At 44.1% G+C, this 25,422-nt stretch overlaps 1 protein-coding gene and 1 long non-coding RNA gene across 2 annotated transcripts; one reads left to right on the forward strand and one right to left on the reverse strand.

The window, feature by feature from the left end:
- Window positions 1–530: 530 nt before the first annotated feature.
- LOC308326814 lies at window positions 531–1,948 on the reverse strand. Its single transcript, XR_013965132.1, has 3 exons — window positions 1,841–1,948; window positions 1,525–1,585; window positions 531–605 (listed from the first exon to the last, which is right to left on the reverse strand). It is a non-coding gene; the product is annotated as an uncharacterized lncRNA (long non-coding RNA).
- Window positions 1,949–15,661: 13,713 nt separating this feature from the next.
- On the forward strand, window positions 15,662–24,949 carry rtn4rl1a (reticulon 4 receptor-like 1a; the record flags this gene model as incomplete). The annotated part of the gene is made up of 4 exons (XM_080781061.1): window positions 15,662–15,689; window positions 20,416–20,870; window positions 23,486–23,829; window positions 24,385–24,949. 4 exons carry the CDS (start codon window positions 15,662–15,664, stop codon window positions 24,947–24,949), a joined length of 1,392 nt encoding a protein of 463 aa, XP_080637187.1.
- Between the last annotated feature and the right edge of the window lie 473 nt (window positions 24,950–25,422).

Consider the following 25,422-nt stretch of genomic DNA (forward strand, 5'->3'; position numbering starts at 1 on the left):
ATATTAGACATGTACTACTCCTAAGCCTTTACCAATATTGTTGTGCAAGTACAATTTTAATTCTGGACTTTTACTTGTAACAGAGTATTTTTATATAGCAATATTGATTAGATCCTTTTTCTTCTGGGATTCTTGCACACTGTCCGATTTTTGTAATCTGAGTAGGAGGACAAACTTTGCCTGTGTGGCCTTGTTTTTTTAAACCTTATGTTGCAGTACAATAAAACACATTCACTGACATAAAGTCACGCTTATTTCCATTGTGGTCTTGTTTGTATAAACAGACATGTGAATGATTTGTATCACGGTGGCCTTTGATGCAATATTGACAGTTTGAGCCTCAGAGTATTAGGAATTGGTCAAAATGTATAAATACAATAGGCCTACATGAGAAAAAATAAAACAAACTTGACATCAAATCAACTATCTTTTAATAGTACTGATTTACATAAATCTATAAAAACAGGAGTCTATGGTTGAACTGGAAACTAACAAACTACATGTACAATCATACAAGTGCATTAGTCAGAGGTCACTGAGGCAGGTGGTTCTGCATGATGACATGTCGCTGGAGCAGCTTCTGGCCAGGACAGGAGACGCACATGCTGTGGTGAGACAAGACAAGAGTCAGTAATGGTGAAAGCACTAAATGATTACTGGAATGGACGACTGAGTGTGTAGGCTATGTGCAGTATGTTTCATGTGATGTACACTTGGGTATTGGACTGTTAAGATTACCGACCAAATTAGTAGGTAGGCTACAACTATATCAAATATCAATGATAATAATAAGCAGACTTGGCAACCTGACTTGTAGAAAGTATTCACACAATCATGTTACCAAGATTGCCTTTTTTTACCTTTAGAAATATTGCATGAATCAGAGCCTGTCAGTCAGTAGATGATGCAAAAACACTGATCCATGCCTTTGTTTTTTCTGGGCTCGATTACTGCAATTCTGGACTGCAGAATACTGCCAAAGAAAACAACGGAATCTGTGACCTTCCAACCTACATGACTGCCTTCTATTTCAATGTTTTATGCCTTGCGTTTTTCTCTCCATTGCTCTGTAAAGCACTTTGAGCTGCATTGCATGTCATAAAAGGTGCTATACAAATAGTTTGATTATGAATCAGTGCAAGGCACTTTGCTTGAGTAATTTGTACAATGTTGTCATCAGTTTTATAGTATAGTTTGTTGCTTACTTTTGATAATGATCTTTTTTTCTTCTTTTGAGATATTACAAAAGGTTAAAAGTCAATTCGCTGTCATCTGTTGTGATTTACAGATACAATTCCATACTACAGTGTGTGAGACACAGTAGGCCTATAGTATAAATGACAGTATATTTACTACATTTTACGGGACTTTGGTTGACCACTGGTCTTTGTAAAAGCATATATAAATATGTGAACCTTTATTGAAAATGATATTCCCTCTAGTTTTCTAGGGGGTCAAACTAAATACAGCAAATACAGTAATGTGCTTTATGTATGAAGTTTGAGTTGAGTATGTATGGCTCACCATCAGTCCATCAAAGACATCTTCAGCTTCATCAGCCTTCTGTAGTACCATCTGGGCTGACCTAAGTGAATGAATGGACACAGGTATAACACTTGAATGTTTACATTGCTAACCCTGAAACATACGAGCCCCCATACTGTACATTGCTTCAGATGGCATGCCATACATACAGTTTTGAATTGAATGAATGAATAGAAGATGTTTGGACCGAAAAGTTGTAGGCTGAAGCCATGCCTATATCCTCTGACACTTATGTAAACAATACGGTGTGGCGACACACACACACACACATAAGCTGTATACATTGAACACTTACTTAAATCTGAATGTCCCTCTTGGTCCATCGGGCTTCGGTTGCAACTTCCAGTTTGAGGCATCCTGAACGCATGTCCCCACTTCTCAGTAAAACAGTCAACACTATCTGGGCTTTTCCTGGACAGAAAAGTTTGTGTGTGCGACGTACTGGTTCAGGGAAAGCTACTAGCTACCATAGCTAGGTCGCTCCAGCAGGCATCAGTCCATCCACAGCAACTAGCAGTGTTGTCCCCGTCAATGCATTCCTTCCTCCGTATATTTCTGGTTCATAATATAACGACCCTAACGCAGATTGGGCCAATGTGTATTTAAAATTATCTCGTCCAAAAACTCCCATGGAGTAGCCATACTGACTTGTTGTTGTGGAGTAGCCACAACTCGTTGTTGTTGTGTAGGCGAGAGACCGTGTCCTTCGCGGCTAGGCTAGCTACGGCAACCCTACCTGTCCAGTCCCTTGTAGTTTCTGAGAGCCTACCGAGGGTCATCCACTTACGTCACTTTGGGACAAATACGTAAGTGGACGACAGCTTTGAAAGTGCGCCCACGGAGCTACAGACTACCAATGATAATACTCCGGGGTATTTTAGCATATATGCTAATGATAAAAAACACACAGATTAGGTTGAATAGTGGCGAAGTGGTCCTTTAACCTCCCTCATTCTTACCTTGATGTTTTGACACTGATGAATCTTCAGTTGTGATGAAAAAGTTTGTCTGAAACAAACTATACTCATGAACTCATATATACTATAGTCTCTGTCGGAGAGAGAGAGAGAGAGAGAGAGAGAGAGAGAGAGAGAGAGAGAGAGAGAGAGAGAATTTCTGCATATCCGATTTTACCGATTTTACCTACTTGTTTGCAAAGTTAAAGGGATAGTTCACTCATGATTACTCATCCCATGGAGACTTGAATGCAGGGATTTCTTTTGTTTGTTTTCCTTCGCATTCCTACAGTATAAGCCAATAATTTGATGAGTGGTTCCCTATGGGCATGCAAAGGAGACTCTTTGTGTCTCCATAGGGAACCACTGCTGGTCATCAAATTATTGGTTTATAGGAATGCGACACAAACAAAGAAATCCCTGCATTCAAGTCTCCATGGGATGAGCAATCGATAGAAGAAAAAATGCATTATTTTGATCCTTTAATACGGCTCTGGTTATTGTAAGGCTAGGTCTTTAATTGTATGATTCTTTATTTTTTTACGTTTGATTGTCTTTATTTCACACTTGCTTTGACACGGTAAACATAATGTTTCCCATTCCAATAAAGCCTTCTGTTAACCCATTCTGACCTGGCACCCATTTTGGTGTTAGCATCATGTTATGCTTTACCTATTGAAAAATAGCAGATCTACAAGCTCATATCGCGCCACCGAGTGGCGCGATACGAGCTTGTAGGTCTGCTATTTTTGAAAAATCGAAGAACGACTGACATTTTTAGAATCTGATCTCAGGTCAGAATGGGTTCATCAGACCAGTGTGTGTCCAGTGGAAACCTGGTATGAATCTGATCTCAGGTCAGAATGGGTTAAATCAAAGCTTAACACCTTCCTGTTAGTTACAGTAAACAGCAAGCAGAGGACCAGCACTAATTATAACACAATACGTCAAGTGCATCCACGGGTTGTCAAACTTGAAGAGGATGTTGGTCACCAATTTAAGGGTGTGAAATTAATTATCACCAAACACTGAATATGGCTTAGTTGGTTTCTCATGGCACTCATTAAAACTAAGTACATTTACTTAACTCGTTCCCCGCCGATGTTTTAATGCCACAGTCTGCCGCTCATAGACCACCATTCCCTTCCCTTTAAGAGCTACCAGCTGATTTCATGAACCGGAAGTAATTATCAATCGTTTCCGGGGCACTCTCTAAAGACTGGTGGATGGTGTATGGTCACGTTTGTTTGTTTTTTAGCTCCGAAAACATGGATATTCTGTATGATCAGCTCAATCTGAGCTTCACGGCACAACATGGAAGCAAAGCGCTGCCCGGCGATGGAGAGCCAAGAACTGCTCAATATAATATTTGCGATGCTGGATCGCATTATAAACTTTACTTGAGTATTTCCAATTTTCAGTGCTTTTACTTACTACTCCACTACATTTATTTGAAAACTTTAGTTACTAGTTACTTTGTACATTTTGATTATTATTACAGCAACATATATACACACAGTGCCCATACCCGAGGCGAGGTTGGCGAAAGGGCCTTTCTGTGTGGAGTTTGCATGTTCTCCCCGTGTCCCCTAGGGTAGGTACCCTCATCAAAAAACATGCAGTAATCCTGGTCTCTAAACTGCCTCCCCCTGGCCAGCCGGGGCGCCTGATGGAGGGGAAAGGAACTGGTTGGAATAACGTATTCCTTCCACGCGCTACGTCCAACCAGGGAAACTCCCCCCTGTCAGGTGTAAAGGATCAACCTGGACACTCAGGCATGAAGGAAGCATGAGTTCAAGTCCGTTGGTCTCCCCATGTCTCCCATATATGGGGACTAGGTTGGCGGAGGGTGTGTAGAGCCCAGGATCACATTAGATAATTCACACAGGCGTGAAAAATGGGTTACAAAATTGTGGGATAAAAAATAAATATATATAAAAAAAGAAACAGTGTGGATTGTGGGCTGGCCGATGAGATACTGGACGAGAACCGGTGGAGAACAGCGCAGCAGCAGGGAGAGACGTGTACAGTGGTGGAAAAACTACTCAAATGTTTTACTTAAGTTGTAAAAGTGTCAATATACTGCAATATAGAAATACTCTGATACAAGTAAGTACAGTAAGTCAAGTAAGTCTTGGAATAGATGTGGAAGTCTTCACTTATAGTATTTTATTAGGCTTGTCTCCAGTAGGCCTAATAAACTATGCTGATATAAGTGAAGACAGTGTGCAGGACTTCAATTTTTCTCAGATATAAAAAGCCATCAAACACTTAGAACTCACAATAGCGAATGACACTGCATCATCTCCCGAATCGTTACTTTACAACCGTGCCATCTGGACGGAGATGCAGTGCTAAAACATGCGTTTTGTGCACTCTGGGGTGTGCTGGGTTGTATTTGTGTTTGTTGGTGTTAAAGAGACTCGTGAAAATGAACTATTATTACCTCCATTTCAACACTCTTGGGGTTTAACACTGGATGTTGCTGTGCCTGCATGTGATTTGCTGCACAATAGAATCAATCCTCAGTGTCCTTCCTGGCCCTAGCCACTTTCATGCAGTACTCAAATGTTTTATTTGTATTACCGTACCAAAAGTAAAAGTACTCTTTATGCAGAATGTCCCATTTTTTAAATAGCTGATCTACAAACTCACAGTGCGTTGCATAGCGTCACAGTGCGAGTTTGTATATCGGCTATTTTCAAATAGCTGAAATGTATACAGAGTAAAAGTACAATATTTGGAATATATTTACTTTCCACTACTGCTTTCATGCCACGTGGTCCCAAGGTCCACTCGTTCATTTCTGTGACATTATTCTGAGAGGTGCTGTGCTTGTGTGACCCGTGTGCACCTTCGTACTGCTGCCACTGTGGAAAAAGTGCACTCAATGCCCCGAAGGCAAGTGTGACTACTGTACATTACTGTACATTCAGCACTTCAGATTCCCTGTCAAGATGGTTTCAAGTATCAAGCAGCAGCGATATCAGGGTGCTTAACCATCGCCGTCTACTGCAGTAGCTCTCAGACTGTTTTCTTTTCAAGGATCCCCAAATCGACACGTATTAGCCCCCATTAGACCCCCATTTGAAACTATTTGCCAGGGACCCGAGAAGATATATATATATATATATCTAAGTTTTATCAGTGATTCTCAACCATTTCAATTTCAAGGACCCCCAGCATTTCATATATTAGACCATGGACCCAAATTGGATAACGAGAGAGAAAGAGAGAGAGAGAGAGAGAGAGAGAGAGAGAGAGAGATTATCATCCAGTCCATAGATTGTTCATCATATATACGATATTGCCTTATTCATTTGACAAGAAAACAGCATTTGATGATTGCAACAACTGGCAGTCATGTCCGACAAGCTGAGTTGCCTTCCTCAGTGAGGTCCAATGATTGGTCAGCTACCGTCGTATCATCATACATCACATTCCGTGCTCAACCTATCAAATAAGCACATACCGTGCTACGAACACAAACACGGCTCATACACACAAAGCTGTGCATAGGAGGGCTGGCACCCCTAAAGAAAATAATTACACAAAAATAAAAACATACAATTCACAGGAGGCAGGCAGTCATAACTGCACGCACACACACACACACGCCCACCACCACCTTGTACAATTCAGCAGTCAAAGTCTCATTCTCAAGTCAAGTCATACATCAAATGCATAGAAATAGTCCATAAGAAAAACCAAGAACCCGTCCAACAGTAGTACATTGAAACTAACTATAGGATGTCAGATCTATAATGACCTGGCATCTGTCTAAATACTGTAACATGCTATCTAATTTACATATTTTGGCCTTTGCATATGCCTGCAAGGTCAAGGCTAGTGCAAGCAAGTGCTACAAGTTGCACTTGCTGTAGGAGCCCGATTTATTCATACTTCATAGTGACGACGGCATCGCACGTAGAAAACAGCCAATCCCCTGACGTGTCGTGGTTGCGTCCTACGACAGAAACATAAATTAGGCACGTACTTTAAGATGAGAGAAGGGGAAGGGATTAGATTGCATGGCGGTGTCTTTCAGGCAATGACGCCATTTAAATCTCTCATTAGCTCAGCCAGAGACTTATCACCGTCTGAATGAGCAGCACTAAATGATCTTTGGGATTATATGCTAAGCTAAATCAACCAGAGAGGGTGATAGGCATCTATGAGGCAGGGAGCTGCCCCCCCCCCCCCCCACACACACACACACACACAGAGGGTATAGGCATCTATGTGGCAGGGAGCTGCCCCCCTCCCCACACACACACACACACACACACACACACACACACACACACACACAGAGGGTATAGGCATCTATGTGGCAGGGAGCTGCCCCCCTCCCCCCCCCACACACACACACACACACAGAGGGTATAGGCATCTATGTGGCAGGGAGCTGCCCCCCTCCCCACACACACACACACACACACACACACACACACACAGAGGGTATAGGCATCTATGTGGCAGGGAGCTGCCCCCCTCCCCCCCCCCACACACACACACACACACACACACACACACACACACACACACACACACACACACACACACACACACGTCACACACACACACACAGAGGGTGATAGGCATCTATGTGGCAGGGAGCTGCCCCCCCCCCACACACACACACACACACACACCCCAGAATCATCAGTTCCCCTTTTCTTTACTCGCCTCACTGGTTTTGTTGCTTACATAAACAAAGACACACACATTCACGCTCGTGTACACACACACACACACACACACACACACACACACACACACACACACACACACACACAGAGTACCCCCCTCTCTCTCTCTCTCACTCTCTCTCCCTCCCTCCCTCCCTTGCTGGGTTTCTGATGAGCCTTGGCTCCATCTTACTTATATTTACTGACTTGCCTGTCCAAAGGGGGCTTTCTGATGCTATCCTACCTACCTCAACAGCTGTTCCGACGAAGCATGCTGAAGGTTTTAATGATGAGGGCAGTGTGTGTGTGTGTGTGTGTGTGTGTGTGTGTGTGTGTGTGTGTGGTTGATCTGTCTGTAATGTATAACGTGCGAGTATGCTCAGTATAAACAGTATTTACTATTTCCCGAGAGGTGCGAGCGACCTCAGATGTGTTCACCTAACACACACAGGGTCATGGCGCTGTGCCGTGGGAGGATGCACACCCTGGCAGTGGCAACACGTTGACAGGCACAGGAGGGAATGCTGTTGTCTAACGAGGCAGGCAGACATTTTGTATTATTTATTTTCCGAGACACACCTGTGCTTGCACGGTGATCTGTGCTTCACTGCCGCGTCCTGTCATCACTCCCTTCCACCCTGCCGCCACTTTAATGTTGTTTAAGAACCTCTCTCTCTCTCTCTCTCGCTCTCTCTCTCTCTGAATGCCATATATTGCCCACTCCTCCGCCCTTCTCTCCTTCCCCCTCTCTGTCACTCTCAGTCTCTCTCTCTCTCCCAACTCCCTCTCTCCTCGTTCCCGTGTCTGCCCCTATACTTTCACCGTGTGTTTGTGAGAGTGAGTGGCAGGTGTCTACTCCAGATGCCATGTTAAAGTTGACAGGAAATCGTGACAACGCGGCTGACAGGCTCTGTGTATGTGTGTGTTTGTGTGTGTATGCACGTTGCCTGCACCAGGGTGTGTGCGTGCGTGTGTGGAATGTAGATAAGCATTTGTTGATAAGCACGTACTCGTACGTACGTGCATGCATGTGCGTGCGTGTGCCCGATACATGCGTGGTGTGGAGGAATGGGAGAGAGACGGGTGAGGGAGACAGCTCTTGTAATTGAACTCTGGCTGTGCTTGATGAAGCTTTCAGCAAATATCTAAGATGCGGGAGTGTGTGTGTGTGTGTGTGGGGGGGGGGGGCTAAGATGAGAATTTAGGAAAAAAACAGGCAGCAGAAGAGTGACAGGCAGCACACAGAGAGACACAGAGGAGGAGGGAGTTTGCAAACAGCAGTAGACTTGCAGAGAGAGAGAGAGAGAGAGCAAAGTAAGAGTGTTGCAAAGTAACTAATTACATTTGTCATTTACTCAAGTACTGCGCTTATCTTGAGGTACTTTATACTGGAGTGGTTCATATTGCCACTACATCTCAGAGGCAAATATTGTACTTTTTTTTAACTCCACTACAATTATTTGAAAAAAAAAAATATTTTATATTATAACATACATTATATGCAGCATAATGTTATATACATTAACCACTTCAGCCTCTTGAAATCATTCTGTATAATGAGTATACCGTACTTTACCGACTACAAGTAGCCATTTTGAATTCTGGACTTTTACTTTTATATTGCAGTATTGCTACTTTTACTTAAATAAATACAATATTTGAGTTATTTTTCCACCACTGAGAGAGAGAAGTTAACGAGGGTGGATTCGAGGCGAGAGCAGAACTTTGAAGGCTTCATCGACCACAGAGACTAAAGTCACTTGTCTGAATCAGGATGTCAAACTGGACCAAATTATATACAGCATTCAAGCTCTGACTGTTACTGTACAGTAACACGTTTTATGTCTTTATTTTGAGCTGAAGAGTATCCTTTGTGTCTCCACAAGGAACCACTGCTGGACATAAAAGTATTGGCTTCTGAATGTGACAAACGCCTACTGAGTGGCAAAAAAATTACTTTCTGGCTTTGACAGCCCATACATCCAAACAGAAAAGTCCTATCCGATTAAACAATGCATTAAACAATGTTAAACAGCGTTAAACTCACTTTGCCACTCTATTTGACACTCACTTTATGCATGCGCATGACCTCTATTCAAGTCTCCATGGGGTGAGTAATCAATAGAAAAAAAAAGTTATCTTTTGGGTGAACTGTCCCTTTAACCAGGAACCATGCAGGAAACGTATAAGTGCTCTATTCTCTATTGCTTTCCTCCTTTCTTGAAACTGCAAGTGATGGAGCTCGAACGACAAAGAATTTGCACTATGCCTGCAAACCTGTGATGTGACAATAAAGTAGAGTTGGGTGGGTTGATGGGCGGGAGGTGCATGAGTCATCAACATCTATTCGTTGTTGGCCAACCAGTAAGCATGTTTTGAAGGAGAAACCTACTATATACACAATGTGGACACTCGCAGTTTTGTTGCATAATGCACGACAAAACCAGCTTAGGAAACAGTTTTGTAAAACAAAGAATTTGTGAAACGGCCCACCAAACGATCAAACACACGCAGGTGCGCAGTGAACAAGAATGGACATCCTTGTAAGTACTTCACAGTAGGCTGCAGTGCAAAAGAATAATATTGTTCGAAGAGATTCTCTGAAAAAAAAATTCCAACCATAAATGATGAATACAACATTCACACTCTTCTTTTCACTTCACCAGCGTTTTCCTGGTTGTGCAACCAGACATGACTTGTTTACGCTGTCTTTGTTTATGGCCAGAGATGGGTTTTTTTGTATCTGTTTTTCTGGCATGAACAAGCCTGCTCCCAAGCTGTGGAATGACCCCCACCCCCAGTCAGGACTGCAGACTCACTCACTCCCCCATCTTCTGCTGCAGTCTGAAAACTCACCTCTTCACTATCGGTCTTATCCTCAGGCTAGAACACTGGTTCTCGAACACTGGTACGTGTGCTGGTACGCGAGAATGGAGTCCCTATACTGTGAATCTATAAGCGTGCGTCACCAGGATCAATGATATGGTCAATGACAATGATGGTGTGATATAATAATATAGCTACTTGAGGCCAGTCAACTGTCTTCTGTGTTTTGGTAGGATGATGTGCGACCGCGACGACCCCCCAGCTCCCCCCAGACATGCCAGTCCGCCAACATTTTATATACTGTCTGCTGGTCCGTGGTAATAGAAAGGTTGGGAACCTCTGCTCCTATTTAGTTTTTAATTACTATTATTTCAAAACATTTTCAAAAAACATTCACAAAATAGCTAAGAAAACTAAATTCACTTTTTTTCCAGTATTTTCATGAATAAATCCAAGAAATTTTGATAAATTAGTTTATTAAAGTAGTTTAAGCTCATCACGCATCACGAAGCGCCACGTTGTGAGCTTGTAGTTCTGCTAGTTTGGGACCCGGGCAAACATATTTTCTCTTTTGGGTCTTGAGCTAAAAGGTTTGGGAACCACAGCTCTAGAACGTATCTTTCCTTCTATTGTCTATTTAGATAGTGCCGAGTCAGTGCTTGCGCAGCTTGGACGTGACCCGGTAACATCTCTTCATACTGTAGTGTTTGTTATAGCGTCACTATGATACTGTTGTTAGACACTTCCAGGCACTGCATAAAATCAGTTGTCTTAACAGTGCCTCACAAGTGGGCACACCAGCAGGAGTAAACAACCAACTGGCACTATGCCACCTATAAAGAACACAAAGAAGTAGACCAATGGCATCATTGTATGCCACTCTAAGCCGTTGCATGCTTTTCACTCTGTAAGAGGACCATAAGAGGACCATATATGGGCGGTACACTGCACATTTTACATTTACAGATCACGGAACATTTCCATATTTGCCTGAGCATATATTTTGCGATACTATCGCTGGTGCACTGTCATCATCGCTGAGATCCTCTGGGAGGATATGTCCAGGACATTTGAATTCCCTAGACACACACCCAGAGCAGCATCTGACAGATAGAACACTGTCCTCTCTACATCTGACAACCATGATGCTACATTTTTCTCGGGGCATTAAATGCAATGTCATGCATGCCATACTGTGAGTGAGCATATCCTCAATAACTGTTGTAACCCTGCATGCAGTATATGAGTATTAATAAGTCCTCTTGCATACATGAAGTGATTAATGACATTATCACCAACAATATGACCTGTTTTACATGCTGTCTTGAGAGGTCATGTTTGGACTGGCTGCCGTTGCATAGGGGAGAAACAATTCACGGTTTGGTCAACTAACCCTAGTCAAAGATTGTCTATATATGAAGATGCACAAACTTCATTGGAGCCACTAGAGGTGCAATGGACTACAAATCCTACAAATGGTCTCCTAAGTAGGCATGGTTTGCTCCTCCCCGACCTCCCCACCACGCTCCCCCTCCCCTCTCCCAGGCTGACAACAACACTGACAATGTCATGTGGATTGAGAGCATTTTGGTGCTTCCCATTTCCCAAATCAGCCCCCATCAACCAATGGATTTTTATGTAGACAGATGCCTCTTTAGGTTTGGTGTCTTACTTCGTAGCACGTTGGTTTCTTTGCACTCAATGAATTTGACCACAGTAAAATCCTCAACCGAGAGCACTCTCAGAGTTACTATAAATTAACACTGAAGATGTTATGCTAAGATGCTGTTAGGGTTCATGCCTTTTATTTATATTTTACTAGCACTATTAAGTTTATACTATGTTAATTTATAGGTGTGGTGTGGACTGTGCCATCCACTTGAGTTAGAATTAGATTTTTTTTAAACAATATATAGCAGAGTGCTTGGTGTGACAGTGGACGTCTCTTTTACAGTTTTTCAAATTTGATGAATGCCTAAATTCTAATTGTAACTCTAAAGCCCAAGCCACACCAAAGGGTCGCGTTGGGACAAAACGGTTTTTAAGGTAGACCACACCAATGCAACTCTTTATTGGTGTGTTTTACCTTAAAACGGTTTTGTCCCAACCTGACCCTTTGGTGTGGTTTGGGATTAAGACAGGTAAAATGTCAGTGGTAAAGTACAAGGTAGTGTCCAGACCACGTTCCAAGCTGATTACACATTCCTGTGGCAGACTGCTAACCCGTGGCTCTGATGAAAAGACCCTGTGTCGTCTGTTAAAAGAAAGAGCAGATGCATGGTGGGAGATTTGTTGTCCCGCTGTGCCGGGGCCATATGGCCGTCGTCTGCAGCCCTCGGTGTCTGAAAACGGCCCTTCCATCTCTCAATCTGTCAACTTTTACATGTCCTTATCTCCCTCGTACCAGTCCAGAAACACTCAACCCACACAGCGTGAGCTGCAATATCACACACACAAACTCACACACAAACACTACCGAGTAAAAGAAAAAAATAAGTTATTAAATGTACGCGGTGTACACACACATGCACACACACATAAAATAAATACTCAGAGACAGGAGGGAGATGCTCAGCAGAGATATAAAGCAGGTTCAAAGGGGCAGACTGGGGAGTATAGAGAGCTAGCCAGACTCAGATGAATATAGATAAGAACAGACATGCAATATCTGGAGTGTGTTCAAAAGAGGAGGGAGAACTCTAGTAAATGGTGGAACATGCACTGTTCTGAAAACACAGGTAGGCCTACAGTACTATATTTAGCAGGCTATTAGATTTTGAAATAAATGAATGTAGGTATTGAGTAGCCTGGTTATTGAGGTGTTAAAGTATATGCTGAATGTATTGTTGTGACTGTATTATGCACAGTTTACAAATCGTTGCTGTCGGACAGAAATCTTGTATCTTCATAGTCTAAATTGTTGTGCTTATTAATGCGCTACTACATCATACTACAGTGCACAAAAGTATCAAAAGTAACAGGTCTGGAGGCGTGCAAACTCCAAACGCGGCATCAAGCTTGTAGACCTGCTACTTTTGCCGGTTTTGAATTTGAATCCTGAAAAGTACACCTAACAGAGACGATTTACAGTAGCCATTTAGCAGACGCTCTTTGTCCAGAGTGACTAACTGTACAGTAAGCAAGGTACAGTATAAGCACATACAGTATATGCAGAGATATAGTGTCGAGCCTCAGTAGGCAAACCAAGATCCTAGCAATAGCGAACAACAATAGAATATTAAATATATATTATAAAATAAATTATAATCTGATTCTGTACATTGCCTCAGTAATCTAGGATGCCAGGTCAACAAATGAACCCACCATCTGTCTAAATAACATGCCATCTGAATTGCATTTTAAGCTTTGCATAAGACTGCATGTTCTCCATGTACACTACTCTATTGACCAGAAGCCTATAGTGTATATAGGGATATACATATACAATATGTGCATCTGGCACCATGGAGGACAGACCTTTATGAAAGCTGATGAAACAAAAGTTACAGGCCTGGGGGACGCAGTGGTAAAGTCCCTGCACACCACCACAGAGGCTGTGGGCTTCCACCTTCCACCTGTGTCGGCCGTCTACGCGAGAACCGCGTTCAGGGCATATTTTGTCACTGCATGTATTCCTACGGGCTGGGGCCCTTAGTTCCTCCAGTTCGCCACTCTGACACGTCTCAATTTGAGAATAAACTACTCTTTATCATTCTGAGAGGTTATTCCTTTGATGTATACAGTACTTCCCTTTTAGCAGGGAGTATTGGTTCGGGAGGAATAGGATGAAGGCCCTCACTGACAGCTGAGTCAGTATAGGATACAAGAGCAGTGACAACACAGAAATGTGTGTGGGGAGGAAATGTTGTCACCCTGTGTCATTGGCAAAAATGAATGCCAAAAGTTGAAAAAAAATCAAACAGGTCCTTGTTAATGAACAACTCTCTCTGCCGGTTGAGAGAAAGCCCTGGGCCAAATTAAATTGTGCTTGGGGCCGTAAGGACTTAAGCCTGGCCCAGTATACAAGCCAACTCTGGGACTCTGCTATCACAACGAGATGTCAGGCCACATTGCAATGGCAACTGTTCAGGTGTAAACAGCATAATGAGACCAGTGGGGAGGCGTCGTACGTGACTGTAACGCTGGGAATTTGTGCAAGCAGCAGATAAGACCTCAGCAGCAAAGGTGGCTGGAGATGTTTTTGAAGTAAAGTTAAAATTAACTTCACAGAGGCAGAGCAGATGCGTTATCATCAGACATTACAGATTTATTATGCAATTTAAAAAAAATCCTCCCTCTGGCTTGGATCCGTTCCTTTGTTAGGTACATAATAATAGACAATTATTGTCCCATTTTGCAGTCACAAGATCTGACTGTCATACTGTAAGTTTGCCAATGCAAGCAGCAACAGGAACAGATCCAATACTGTACACGAGCGATGTTTTGTTCGGTGCAATTTTCCTGGATGGATGAAAAGTACAAGGGTGTGCTGATCAGAGAATTTTGATTGCAGTCGAGAATCATTAGAATCAAGGATAAAGAATCAACGTAATTGTCACATCACAGATTTACAGACGTAAAGATGTGGGTGAAATTCGTAAGAGCAACCATCATTAAAGCTGGAATCAAGGGCTTATTTTAATGAAATATAACATCAATTTTTTTACCCCTTTTCTACCCCTTGTAGCAAGTTACACAAGGATAACAGCAGGTTTTTATATAGTGATAAATTGACTACTTGAATGAGAGACAGAAACAGAGATTGCAGGTGTGAACTTAAAGGATATATTGAACAGCATATGACATTCAAAGAAAAGCTAAAAATGGGGGCCCTTTAAAGTGAAGTTGGGAAAGTACAGTTCCAGTTGGCCTGTGGTTCACAGGGATTGTGTCTCCTTGTTGGAAGACAATTTCCTACCACATTCAAAACATTTACACATAACCAACCAACCGACCAAACCATTGACAATAAACTTAACCATATGTGACTCTTAACTCACCGCTGAGTAGCAATTGAATTAAGTATGATGAGCCTACAAAATCTAAAGTAGTAATCCTTAGAGTAGCTAGAAACTAAAGCTGTCAAATAATTGCAGTGAAGTCAAGTCAAAAGTGAAACGATTGGCTGATAATGCAGTGGATTAGAAGTAGTAAGAAAGTATCAACATTTTGAGTCAAGTAAAAGTACCGCATCATCATTTTACAGTGCTTTGGTAAATGTACTTGGTTACTGTCCAAAGGATATCAGTGCCAATGTGGGACCGATTTGTTTGCAGCAACAGTAGATTACCAGTCAGTCACTCGATAATTAAAAAAACAGCCTTACTGTAAAGGGAGCAAAATCACACAAATCTGTACTATGTATAAAGTAAGCGAACAAATTAACTACCACAAATGCACGTGCACACACACACACACACACACACACACACACACACACACACACACACACACACACACACACACACACACACACACACACACACACACACACACACACACACACACACACAATGCAGATAAAGTTGATAAACACACGCCTGCAGTAGGAAAGTGGAGTTTTAGCTAATTACCAGACACAGCAGGCAGGGGCAGAGCCATCACACAGTGTGAGAGCTGAGGAGGAAGGGAATTGATGAAAAGATGAGGCACAGGAGCATGAAGGGAAAGGGTAAGGCAAGGTAACGTCCTAGAGGGGACAATTCAGCTTGCAAACACAGTACAATGAAAATAAAACAAATGAAGCTTTTTGAGCTTGTGTATCTGCTACTTTGTAGCATGATAGTATGGAGATAAGAGGTTTCTGTCCGACAGCAACGATATAAACAGCTAATGCCAACCGTCGCAACTTGTCAACACAGATGGACAGATAAGTACAGTAGGAGGAAGACTGGGGAAGAGGAGAGAGAGAGAGAGAGAGAGAGAGTGGCAGGGAGAGATAGAACGGAAAGATAAAATCATGTCGAACACCACTATCCCTGAATAGTGATGAGAGAGAGAGAGGCGCTTTTTACTCGAGTCGTGCCCAATAAAAATTGGTCCGTGACACAGAAATGGTTCCCGACCCACTGTTTGCGAACCAGTGAGGATGAGACACAATAGAGTCCAGGACTGTATGTCTGTTTTCCCACCAAGTCATGAACCAACCAGGGGGGCAGTCAGACAGATATTTTGTGAAGCCACTAAGGATATGAAAGTTCATATAATGGCCTGTTGTGGCGCTGTCATTGGGCTCAAAAAAACCCATAGCCCCATAGAAGTCCATGTATTTGGGCCCAACTTCACCTAGACTGTATTACCTTAATAAACATGGTCATGAATACTTTTTGCTTCCAGTCACTAGTTTAAAGTCTCATTTCTAATGTCATAATATTCTTTTTGGAAAATTATGGTCCCATATATAAAAAAAATGACCATAAAGTCGCGCATGTTCTGAGGGGCGTGGCTACCGTTACAGTCTATGAACGGGATCCCCCACCCACTCGAGTCAAAATAAAAACCAACGAAGAAGAAGGGGGGAAGTCCCGCCTCGTTGTCTGGGCCAGCCAATGGGCCAGCTGGGCCCAAACGGATCTAGAAAGATGGCGACTTCCAGTGCAAGGACTGACAGGCTTCATTTTACGTTCATGTTAGACCCGCGGAACCAACACAGCCAACCTGTCACAACAACTCATAAGCTTCAACAACAGCCACGCTGTAGATTCCACATCATCATCTTGAATTCCAAGCGAACGTGTGTTCCTTGTTACAACTCACTACCTTCAACGGCAGACACAACTGAACATACACAGCAGATTCACTTCAGCCTTCAATTCCAGGGCCAGAAGCGGCCACTGAATCAGCCACACACACACACACACACACACACACACACACACACACACACACACACACACACACACACACACACACACACACACACACACACACGGATGGAAAGAGGAACTGAACAGGGTATATTGCTGGTAAACTATATGGGACAATGAGAATGTGGTCACGATGCTTATGATGTGTTCTGGCATGGGGCCTGGTATTGATGGAAAGGTCAGCCTTGTCAAATACCACAACACATACTGTTCTCACACCATGTTTGTGGAGAAATGTCACACACACACATGTACAGAACAAACACACAGGCACGGATGTGCACCCACGCACGCACACACACGCACACATGCACGCGCCATATACTCCCACTCTTTGGCTGGTTGATGTCTCAGAACATAATGTTCTTTACAGTACACCACTGTGTGAGCTGACACCTGTCCATGTCACATACAGTACACATGCACACGCACACATGCACACACACACACTATTTGCATTGAGCAGGGAAGACATGTCCATCCACAGTGGCTGCTTATATTGTCCTCTTGCATTATGGTGCCTATGCATGTCTGCCTCAACCCCCCCCCCCCCCCCCCTCTCTGCCTTTAGTTTAAATCCCTCCGAGGACAGCCACGTTTTTCCATTTCTTCATTCCTAAACCATGATGGATTGATCCAAGAAGATCCAGTGTTAAATTTAACTCTGCGAGTGCAGAAATGGACCCACAGGGTCCAGCCTTGTGCAGCGAGAGAATGTAGAAAGGAAACCGTAATCCCATCTTGACATGCGTACGTTCTGTGGATGCTTTGTGTTTCATCTGACCCCCCCCCCCCTCTATCCGTTACGGGAGGAATGTATTACAGGTGTGGCGCGTGTTCACTTGTAAGCAAGAGGAACATCGATTTCCTGCCCCCTTTGGAGTGGAACTGAAGGATATGATGCTGTGAAGTATATGTGTAATAAGTTGTGTGTGTGTGTGTGTGTGTGTGTGTGTGTGTGTGTGTGTCACTGTGGGAACCAACAGGTACAAAAGGGAGAGAGAGAGAGAGAGAGAGAGAGAGAGCAAAGAGCTATCATACAGTAGCTGTGTTCCAAGACAGACGCACAAGCGTGCACGCACACACACACACACACACACACACACACACACACACACACACACACACACACACACACACACACACACACACACACACACACACACACACACACACACACACACACACACACACACACACACACACACACACACACACACACACACACAGACAGACACAATTCAGAATTATGTTCAGAATTATGAGCTGTAAAATCATAAATTGTCATATATAGGGCTATAGGCTGTCTTACACTGAGGTGTCAATACTAATTTACAACCAACAGAGGTGTCACTTTCTGGCCCAGTGCACACGTTGTGTAACGTGTGCCCATGGGCATGTCGCTCTTAAAAATAGGTGGCGGTGTTAAAAGCATTGATTGCAATCTCCAGTATACAGGGTACAGAAAGTGACCAGCTGAACCTTTGTCTAAATCTCAGCACAAGGCATTGATGAGGCCCATTTTTCAGGTTTATCACATTAACACCAGCGTCCCTAATATGGGTCATAATAATAATAATAATAGATTCTGCGAAGATACGTGAGCATTGAAGGTACGTATCTGCAAGCTCACAAATGCGACGCATTGTGTTCGGCAAGGAGTTTTGGTGTGGAGGGAGAAGAGGGGCAAAGACAGACCCCTGGGTAACACTGTATGGGCATCCAAGTACTGTACAAGTACTGTACACTGCTTGCAATCTCAATACCTGAATTGAGATGGCGTCACGTTCAAAGCATCACTCATTTTCAAGTGTACAGCAGCAACAAGTTCAACATGCTGCCAGTTATGAATTGCCGTGCAGCAGGCAGAGCTGCGCCGATGTTCTCTCCCTGCTGTGTGCTTTCATAGGTGCTTTTAAAGGGAACGAGCATGAGGTCTTTAGGTTGATCTGTAAGAAGATGTCTTTTGGGCATACTGTACATGCAGACACATTACAAGACTTATGAGGCCGTGGTTCTGAACTGCATGCCCAAATACACACAGCACAGCTACTACACCTGGTTTAAACTTTGGACGACACGGGTGTCATTGCATCTCTGTGTGCACGGGTGTGTGGGCGTCAAGTGTCCCCTAAACGCAATTGTTACGCTAGTAACGCCCCTGCCGTGCACATCTCCTCCCAACTTGCTGAATGTGTCATTGGCACAACTGGCTTTTTAAAGGGAATGGGAGACGACACTCTTACACCAGAAAACACACCCATGATCATCACTATGCAGCTGCTTTGCACCTCGTGTTTTGTGCCGTACTTTGCATCTAGATTATGAGTTTTGTTATATTGAAACTGTGTTTGTGCCATCAGTGGGCTTTAGACCTAGCTCCATACAGTATGTGTATTGTTTAAATAAGGCCTTATATAACTGAGAGTTCTTTCATATAATATGAATGAAAGTCATTAGAAATTTGTGTGTGTGTGTGTGTGTGTGTGTGTGTGTGTGTGTGTGTGTGTCAGCGCTGTAATTTGCCTGCAGTGAACCGTGCCTATTGTTGTCTTAGTAAACTGAGAGCAATGAATGTTTCGCTCAAGATGCGTTTGATAACGGGCGCTCTGCCCCGTGAATTCAATTAATTTCCTGTTTCTCACAACCTCTCACTTTGCCTCTACCATTCTCCACCCCTGACTTCCCCCCTCCCCCTCACTCATTACGGCTCTGCCCCCTTTCAATCAGTGTTGATTTCATTGACTAAAATTAGGACGAAAAAATGTCATCGACTACCTTTTTACAATACCAAACTAAGCTATGATGACTAAAACTAAAAGAAAGTGGAGAACAGATCCAGTAGAACTAAGACAAGTCATTTTGTTTGGTTGCGCTCTGGTGGTGTGTTCACCACGCAAACAAGTGTAAAATCTGCCATTGTTTTTGGTGGGCCCATCCATCTTCAACCATTTATCTTGGTTCCTATGGTGATGTGTCTATGCAGCATGTGTCAAACATAAATACATTATTTATTTATTTTTAAACACTGCGCCGCGCGTCAGAGGAAAGTGCTGGAGCAATCTGTGTCATTCTAAAACCGTTTTAATAAACATGGTTAATATGACAGATAGTATAGTGTTATTTCTTCATTCAGAGCATGTCAACACATTACACAGCATAAGATAGGTACTGGAGCAATCAGTGTAAATGTATGACAGCTATAATTTCAATAAACATGGTTATGACATGGCGTTGTAGACACTACGTGTAAGTGTAGGTTCTGCCGTATATAAAGGGCTGCGACGGCAAGCAGGTTTATGTATCGAGCACTGATCCATTTCCGGTTGCCGGAGCGGACTGCCGTAGCCGTCATTGCTTAAAGTCCCTATTAATAACTTCCTCCTGGGGGATTCCGAGACGTTCCAAGGCCAGTGAGCCAGTGAGTTCCTCCAACTGCGCCAAAAAAAAACTATGACTAAAACTAAACCGACAGTTGCTGTAAAAATCAACACTGCGTTAAATGCAACTTCTCCTCTCCTCCTCTCTCAGGTAGTGGCGGTGTGGAGCTGCTGCTGGTGCTGTGTGGCCTGGACCTGTCGCTGCCCTGCCCACGCCACTGCATCTGCTACACGTCGCCCAGCACCGTCTCCTGCCAGGCCACCAACTTCAACGCCGTGCCGGAGGGCATCCCGGCGCAGAGCGAGCGCGTCTTCCTGCAGAACAACCGCATCCAGCGGCTGCTCCGCGGCCACTTCTCGCCGACCACCGCCATGCTGTGGCTGTACTCCAACAACATCTCCTACATCCAGCCGTCCACCTTCCACGGCTTCGACCGCCTGGAGGAGCTGGACCTGGGCGACAACCGCCACCTGAGGGCCCTGGCGGCCGACACCTTCCAGGGCCTGGGCCGTCTGCACGCGCTGCACCTCTACCACTGTGGCCTGGTCAGCCTGCCGGCCGGGGTCTTCCAGGGCCTCCACAACCTGCAGTACCTCTACCTGCAGGTAGGTGCCCCTGCCCAGGCATGGACCTGGCCTGTTCTGACACCACAAAAATATGTTCTCACATCTGCATAGACTCCATATTTGGGCATGCCTGACAAAGAACTCCATATATGGGCAAAAAAGGGACACGTGCATAATAACTGGGTGAGGAATGTATTTCCAACTTGCATCGTTCCAAGTAGGCCAGTTCCCAAGAGCGGTGCCCCACCGCTCTAAATGCGCCACGCCTCTGTACGTACGTACGTACGTGTGTACGTCTGTAATCCACTGTTCGCCCCACTGACTTCGCCCGGTGTCCGTTGGATAGCCGGTTGTCCAGAACCAGCACAAAGGCCTTTGCCCGTGGCTCAGTACCTGATCACCCCTATATTTCTCCATATATGGAGCTGGCCTGTTCTGACATCACAATTATGTTCTGACATCTGCATAGACTCCATATTTGGGCATGCCTGACAAAGAACTCCATATATGGGTATAAAAGGGACACGGACATAACTGGGTGGGGCATACATTTCCAACTTGCATCGTTCCAAGTAGGCCAGTGCCCAATGGGCACCACTCTAGTATTGACAATTTCATTGACAAATAAAAACTAAAATGTTAGGGAGGGACTAGTGGAGAAGAGATCTAATAGAACGAAAAGACAAGTCATTTTGTGTTTGGTTGCACTCGGGTGTTGCAAAATCAGGCATTACGACGCCATCAAGGCCCGCCAAAATACATGTTTAGTCGACTAAAACTAGACTAAAACTAAATCAAATGACAAAATTGTGACTAAAACTAAATTAAAATTTGCTGTCATAATCAACACTACTGCCAGCCTCAGCCGTTCTCTCCCTGACCTTGTCTATGACCCGTAGTAGGTAGAGGACCACATTTCTGACGTGGTCCGTCCATGTGACACCTATAGCTAGTGCCACCCTATAGCATCCCTATTCTGGTCATATAGGTGAACATTCACCAAAAATAGGCCAACATTTGCAGAACATTTGCCAGAAAATATCTTTGAGCTTCTGAATCTGTTATCAAGAGTTGTGTGATAACAGAAATATTTGAAATTCAAACTTTGCCCAATATAGGGATGCCAGGGTTGATGTGGTTAAAACTAGTTTGAAAGGATTTTGTCAAATGCAAAAACACATGATAATCTGCTTATCCAATCCTCTCTCTTAGAGTCAAAAAAAATCTGTGTAGCTATTTAGTGCAATTGGTGATAGAAATTAATTCAATTTCAAAATGAAAACAAGCTGGATCAAAGATTTGGAGTGAAAAGATTTGATAAGGGATTAGTTTGACTCTGAGCCTATCAAATCCAAATCATCTGCCTACTCAAAACCCATACCCTAGGTATTAGAGAAACTCCCTGTTTAACATGCAACGCTACACCAGATACAGCAACAGTCTTGCTTAAACCAACAATTCTTAACACATATTTACCCTGTCACAGTGAATAAAGTAAACTTTGTCCTGATTTGTCTATCTGCAAAATGCAGCTTATATAATGTTGTGGCCTTATGAGGTAAGGTTCCAATATTCATTTCAGTGACTATGGGTTGAAGAAATCTCTAATAAAGAGAGCTGTTATTGAGCTAACCCCCATCACTCATCACATCACTCCTGCATGATAACCTAGCACAGAACTTTATGAATTTGGGGCTGATCAAATAAGCCTTTTAATCACACAGTGTGCACAAGAAATGGACCATGTTTCAAAACCAATACCTGTGGTGCCGTTAGAGGCTACCGCTGGCTTCCATAGCTACAGCCACTCCAATCTTATATTCATGAATTCTATCTCAGGAGAAGAATGGAATTTTAAATATTGATGCGTGAAAATGCATTCATTTAATACTACAAGCTTTTATACTGCATGTGAATGTGTAGAGCCTTTCATATGTATGTACTATTGTGTCGTATAAGGAAACGCAATAGATTAACCTGCAACTATTAGGACATGCTTGGTGTTTTATGGCAGACAAATCTTTCTGTTCCAACAACACCACTCACACCTTCACACCGTCTTCTTTCCCTTTTAGTTAGGTAAAGTTAGCTAGTAAAGTTATTTAGTTAAACTTCATGATTATGAATCCATTGCAACTATTAATTTTCGTGCAAATCTAATGCTTGCAATGGATTCAGAATCATGAAAATCCCCTAGTTTGACAAGTCACATGCTAGTTAAAGCATAATGACATTTTGGAAATGTTGCCTTATATAGGTTGTTAATGGTACCCCAATTTAAGCAGCTGTCACAAAGTTTAATAGGGGAGTTGGGTTGGGACAAATTGATATAGTAGACACTTTTATGAACACATCTGTGAAAAAAGCTAGTGGTAAGCATTTTATTCCCAGATTTGCCACAACTTTCGCTAACTTGACCTAACTATTTCTCTCGTCTCATCCTTCTTCCTTTGTGTGCATCTTCCTTTCCCTACTAATTTCAGTAATTTCATGAAGATAAAACAAAAAACTAAGAATTACAAAACTAATGTTTAAAAATAACAGATTTTCAAGCTTGTAGATGGTTCGGGTCTTCATTTCTCTTTTGGGTCTGGAGCTAAACATGTTTGGGAACCAGTGCCACAAGCCCTCGTTTCTCTCTGCCTCCCTCACAGGACAATCAGCTGGAGTTCCTGGAGGACGACCTGTTCATCGACCTGCTCAACCTCAGCCACCTCTTCCTGCACGGCAACCGCCTGTGGAGCCTGCGCCAGAACACCTTCCGCGGCCTGGGCGTGCTCGACCGCCTCCTCCTCCACCAGAACCGCATCCAGTGGGTGGACCGGCAGGCCTTCCACGACCTGCGGCGCCTCACCACCCTCTACCTGTTCAACAACTCGCTGACCGAGCTGTCCGGCAGCGGCCTCACGCTGCTGCCCGCCCTGGAGTACCTGCGGCTCAACGACAACCCCTGGGAGTGCGACTGCAAGGCCCTGTCGCTGTGGGACTGGCTGCGCAGGTTGGTTTGATTCATTGATTGATTGAGTCCCTAAAAAGCCAATTTTAAATAGTTCCTGTGAATGAAAACAGGCTGAGTGATGACATACATCTACTCTTATGAATATAAATGAATCTTGATTTCATTCACCTGTTTGATTCCCATAGCTGCACGTTCATTCAAACACACCTGATTTTAATTACAGAGCTATACTATAATAAGCCACATAGTAGCAAACATGCTTGGCTGGCCGTCCCTTGTAATCAAACAGTAGTGCCGCTACACACGGGTGTAATGATTGAGATTCTAACATCCCATAGCCTGAAGGGATGGGCTGCTCTGGTTGATTCAGAAACATACAGGCTTCCGTTTCAGAAATAAAATGACCGAAAAAGCCATTGCTGTCCGACTTTAACCCCTCGTTTGAGCCAAATCTCGATTGAAGGTGATTTGTGAAACTCCCTCTGGTGTGATTGTGGACGGCGTTTTAGTTTTATTTATTCGCACAATAAAAACAGTAGTAGAAAAAGGTAACAGCGTTGACGATACACACATGCGTGTGTCTTTGTGTTTAAGGTTCCGGGGCTCCACCTCCTCGCTGACGTGCGTGCTGCCGCCGGAGCTGGCCGGCAAGGACCTGAAAGGCCTGCGGAAGGAGCAGCTGCCCAGCTGCCTGCCGGGGGAGAGCCAGAGGCCGGAGGTCGCCAGGGAGGAGGAGCCGGGAGAGTCTCTGAACCACCTGAACCGCCACCGCGGCCGCCACAACCACCACCAGCGGCCGTACCTGCCCCACGGGGACCAGTACAGCTTGCTGCTGCCCACCCCGTCTCCCCTGCCCCGGCCCACCGCTAAGGGAGGACGCCGGAACTGCACGCGCCGCGGCCGCAAGGGGAACAAGGGCGAGCAGAACGAGGTGCAGCTCGCCGGGGACAAAGACTACAGCGCCTCCGCCGCGGACGGGGACAAATACGACCTGTCGGCGGCGCCTCGGAGGAAGAACAAGTGCATCCCGAGGACTTCCGTCGGCCCGCCCAGCGGGGTGCAGAGGGCCAGTGACGAGGCGGCGCCCCGTCCAGCGTGTTCACTACTCTGTTTCCCATTGGCCGTGCTGCTGACGCTGGCCTCTCTGATCCCATGCTGAAACCTGTTTACCGCTGTTGATACAACCTATTGATTCATTCTCCTGACCAACCGCGCTCTGGCTCTCAATGAGGCATTTGTTCATAAATGTGTGTGTGTGTGTGTGTGTGTGTGTGTGCACGTGTTTGTATAGTACACATAAAGACCATTATCGATCGGTCTACTGTTATTCCTGTGGATTTCAAGTGCAGGGATAATATTTAGGAGGCGCGACAGTCAGGGAAAACCAATTCAGCCCCATTGCTCCTTAGATGATGTCACAAAAGGGAAACAACAGGAAGTCATTACACTCGTCTCTCATCCCGTAGCCACGACTGTCTCGAGAGGTTGGCATCGATCGCCTTGGAGAATTTATGCACTCGTGAAAAGACCTAAACAATAAAGGGGAAATAGAAAGCCACAACATCGCCCGTTCGGTATACAACGTCAATGAATCATTCCATGTGGCAGGGACAACAACAGACAATAAAGATG

Source organism: Protomyctophum bolini (genome assembly GCF_963924005.1).
Source record: "Protomyctophum bolini genome assembly, chromosome: 13".
NCBI lineage: Eukaryota > Metazoa > Chordata > Actinopteri > Myctophiformes > Myctophidae > Protomyctophum > Protomyctophum bolini.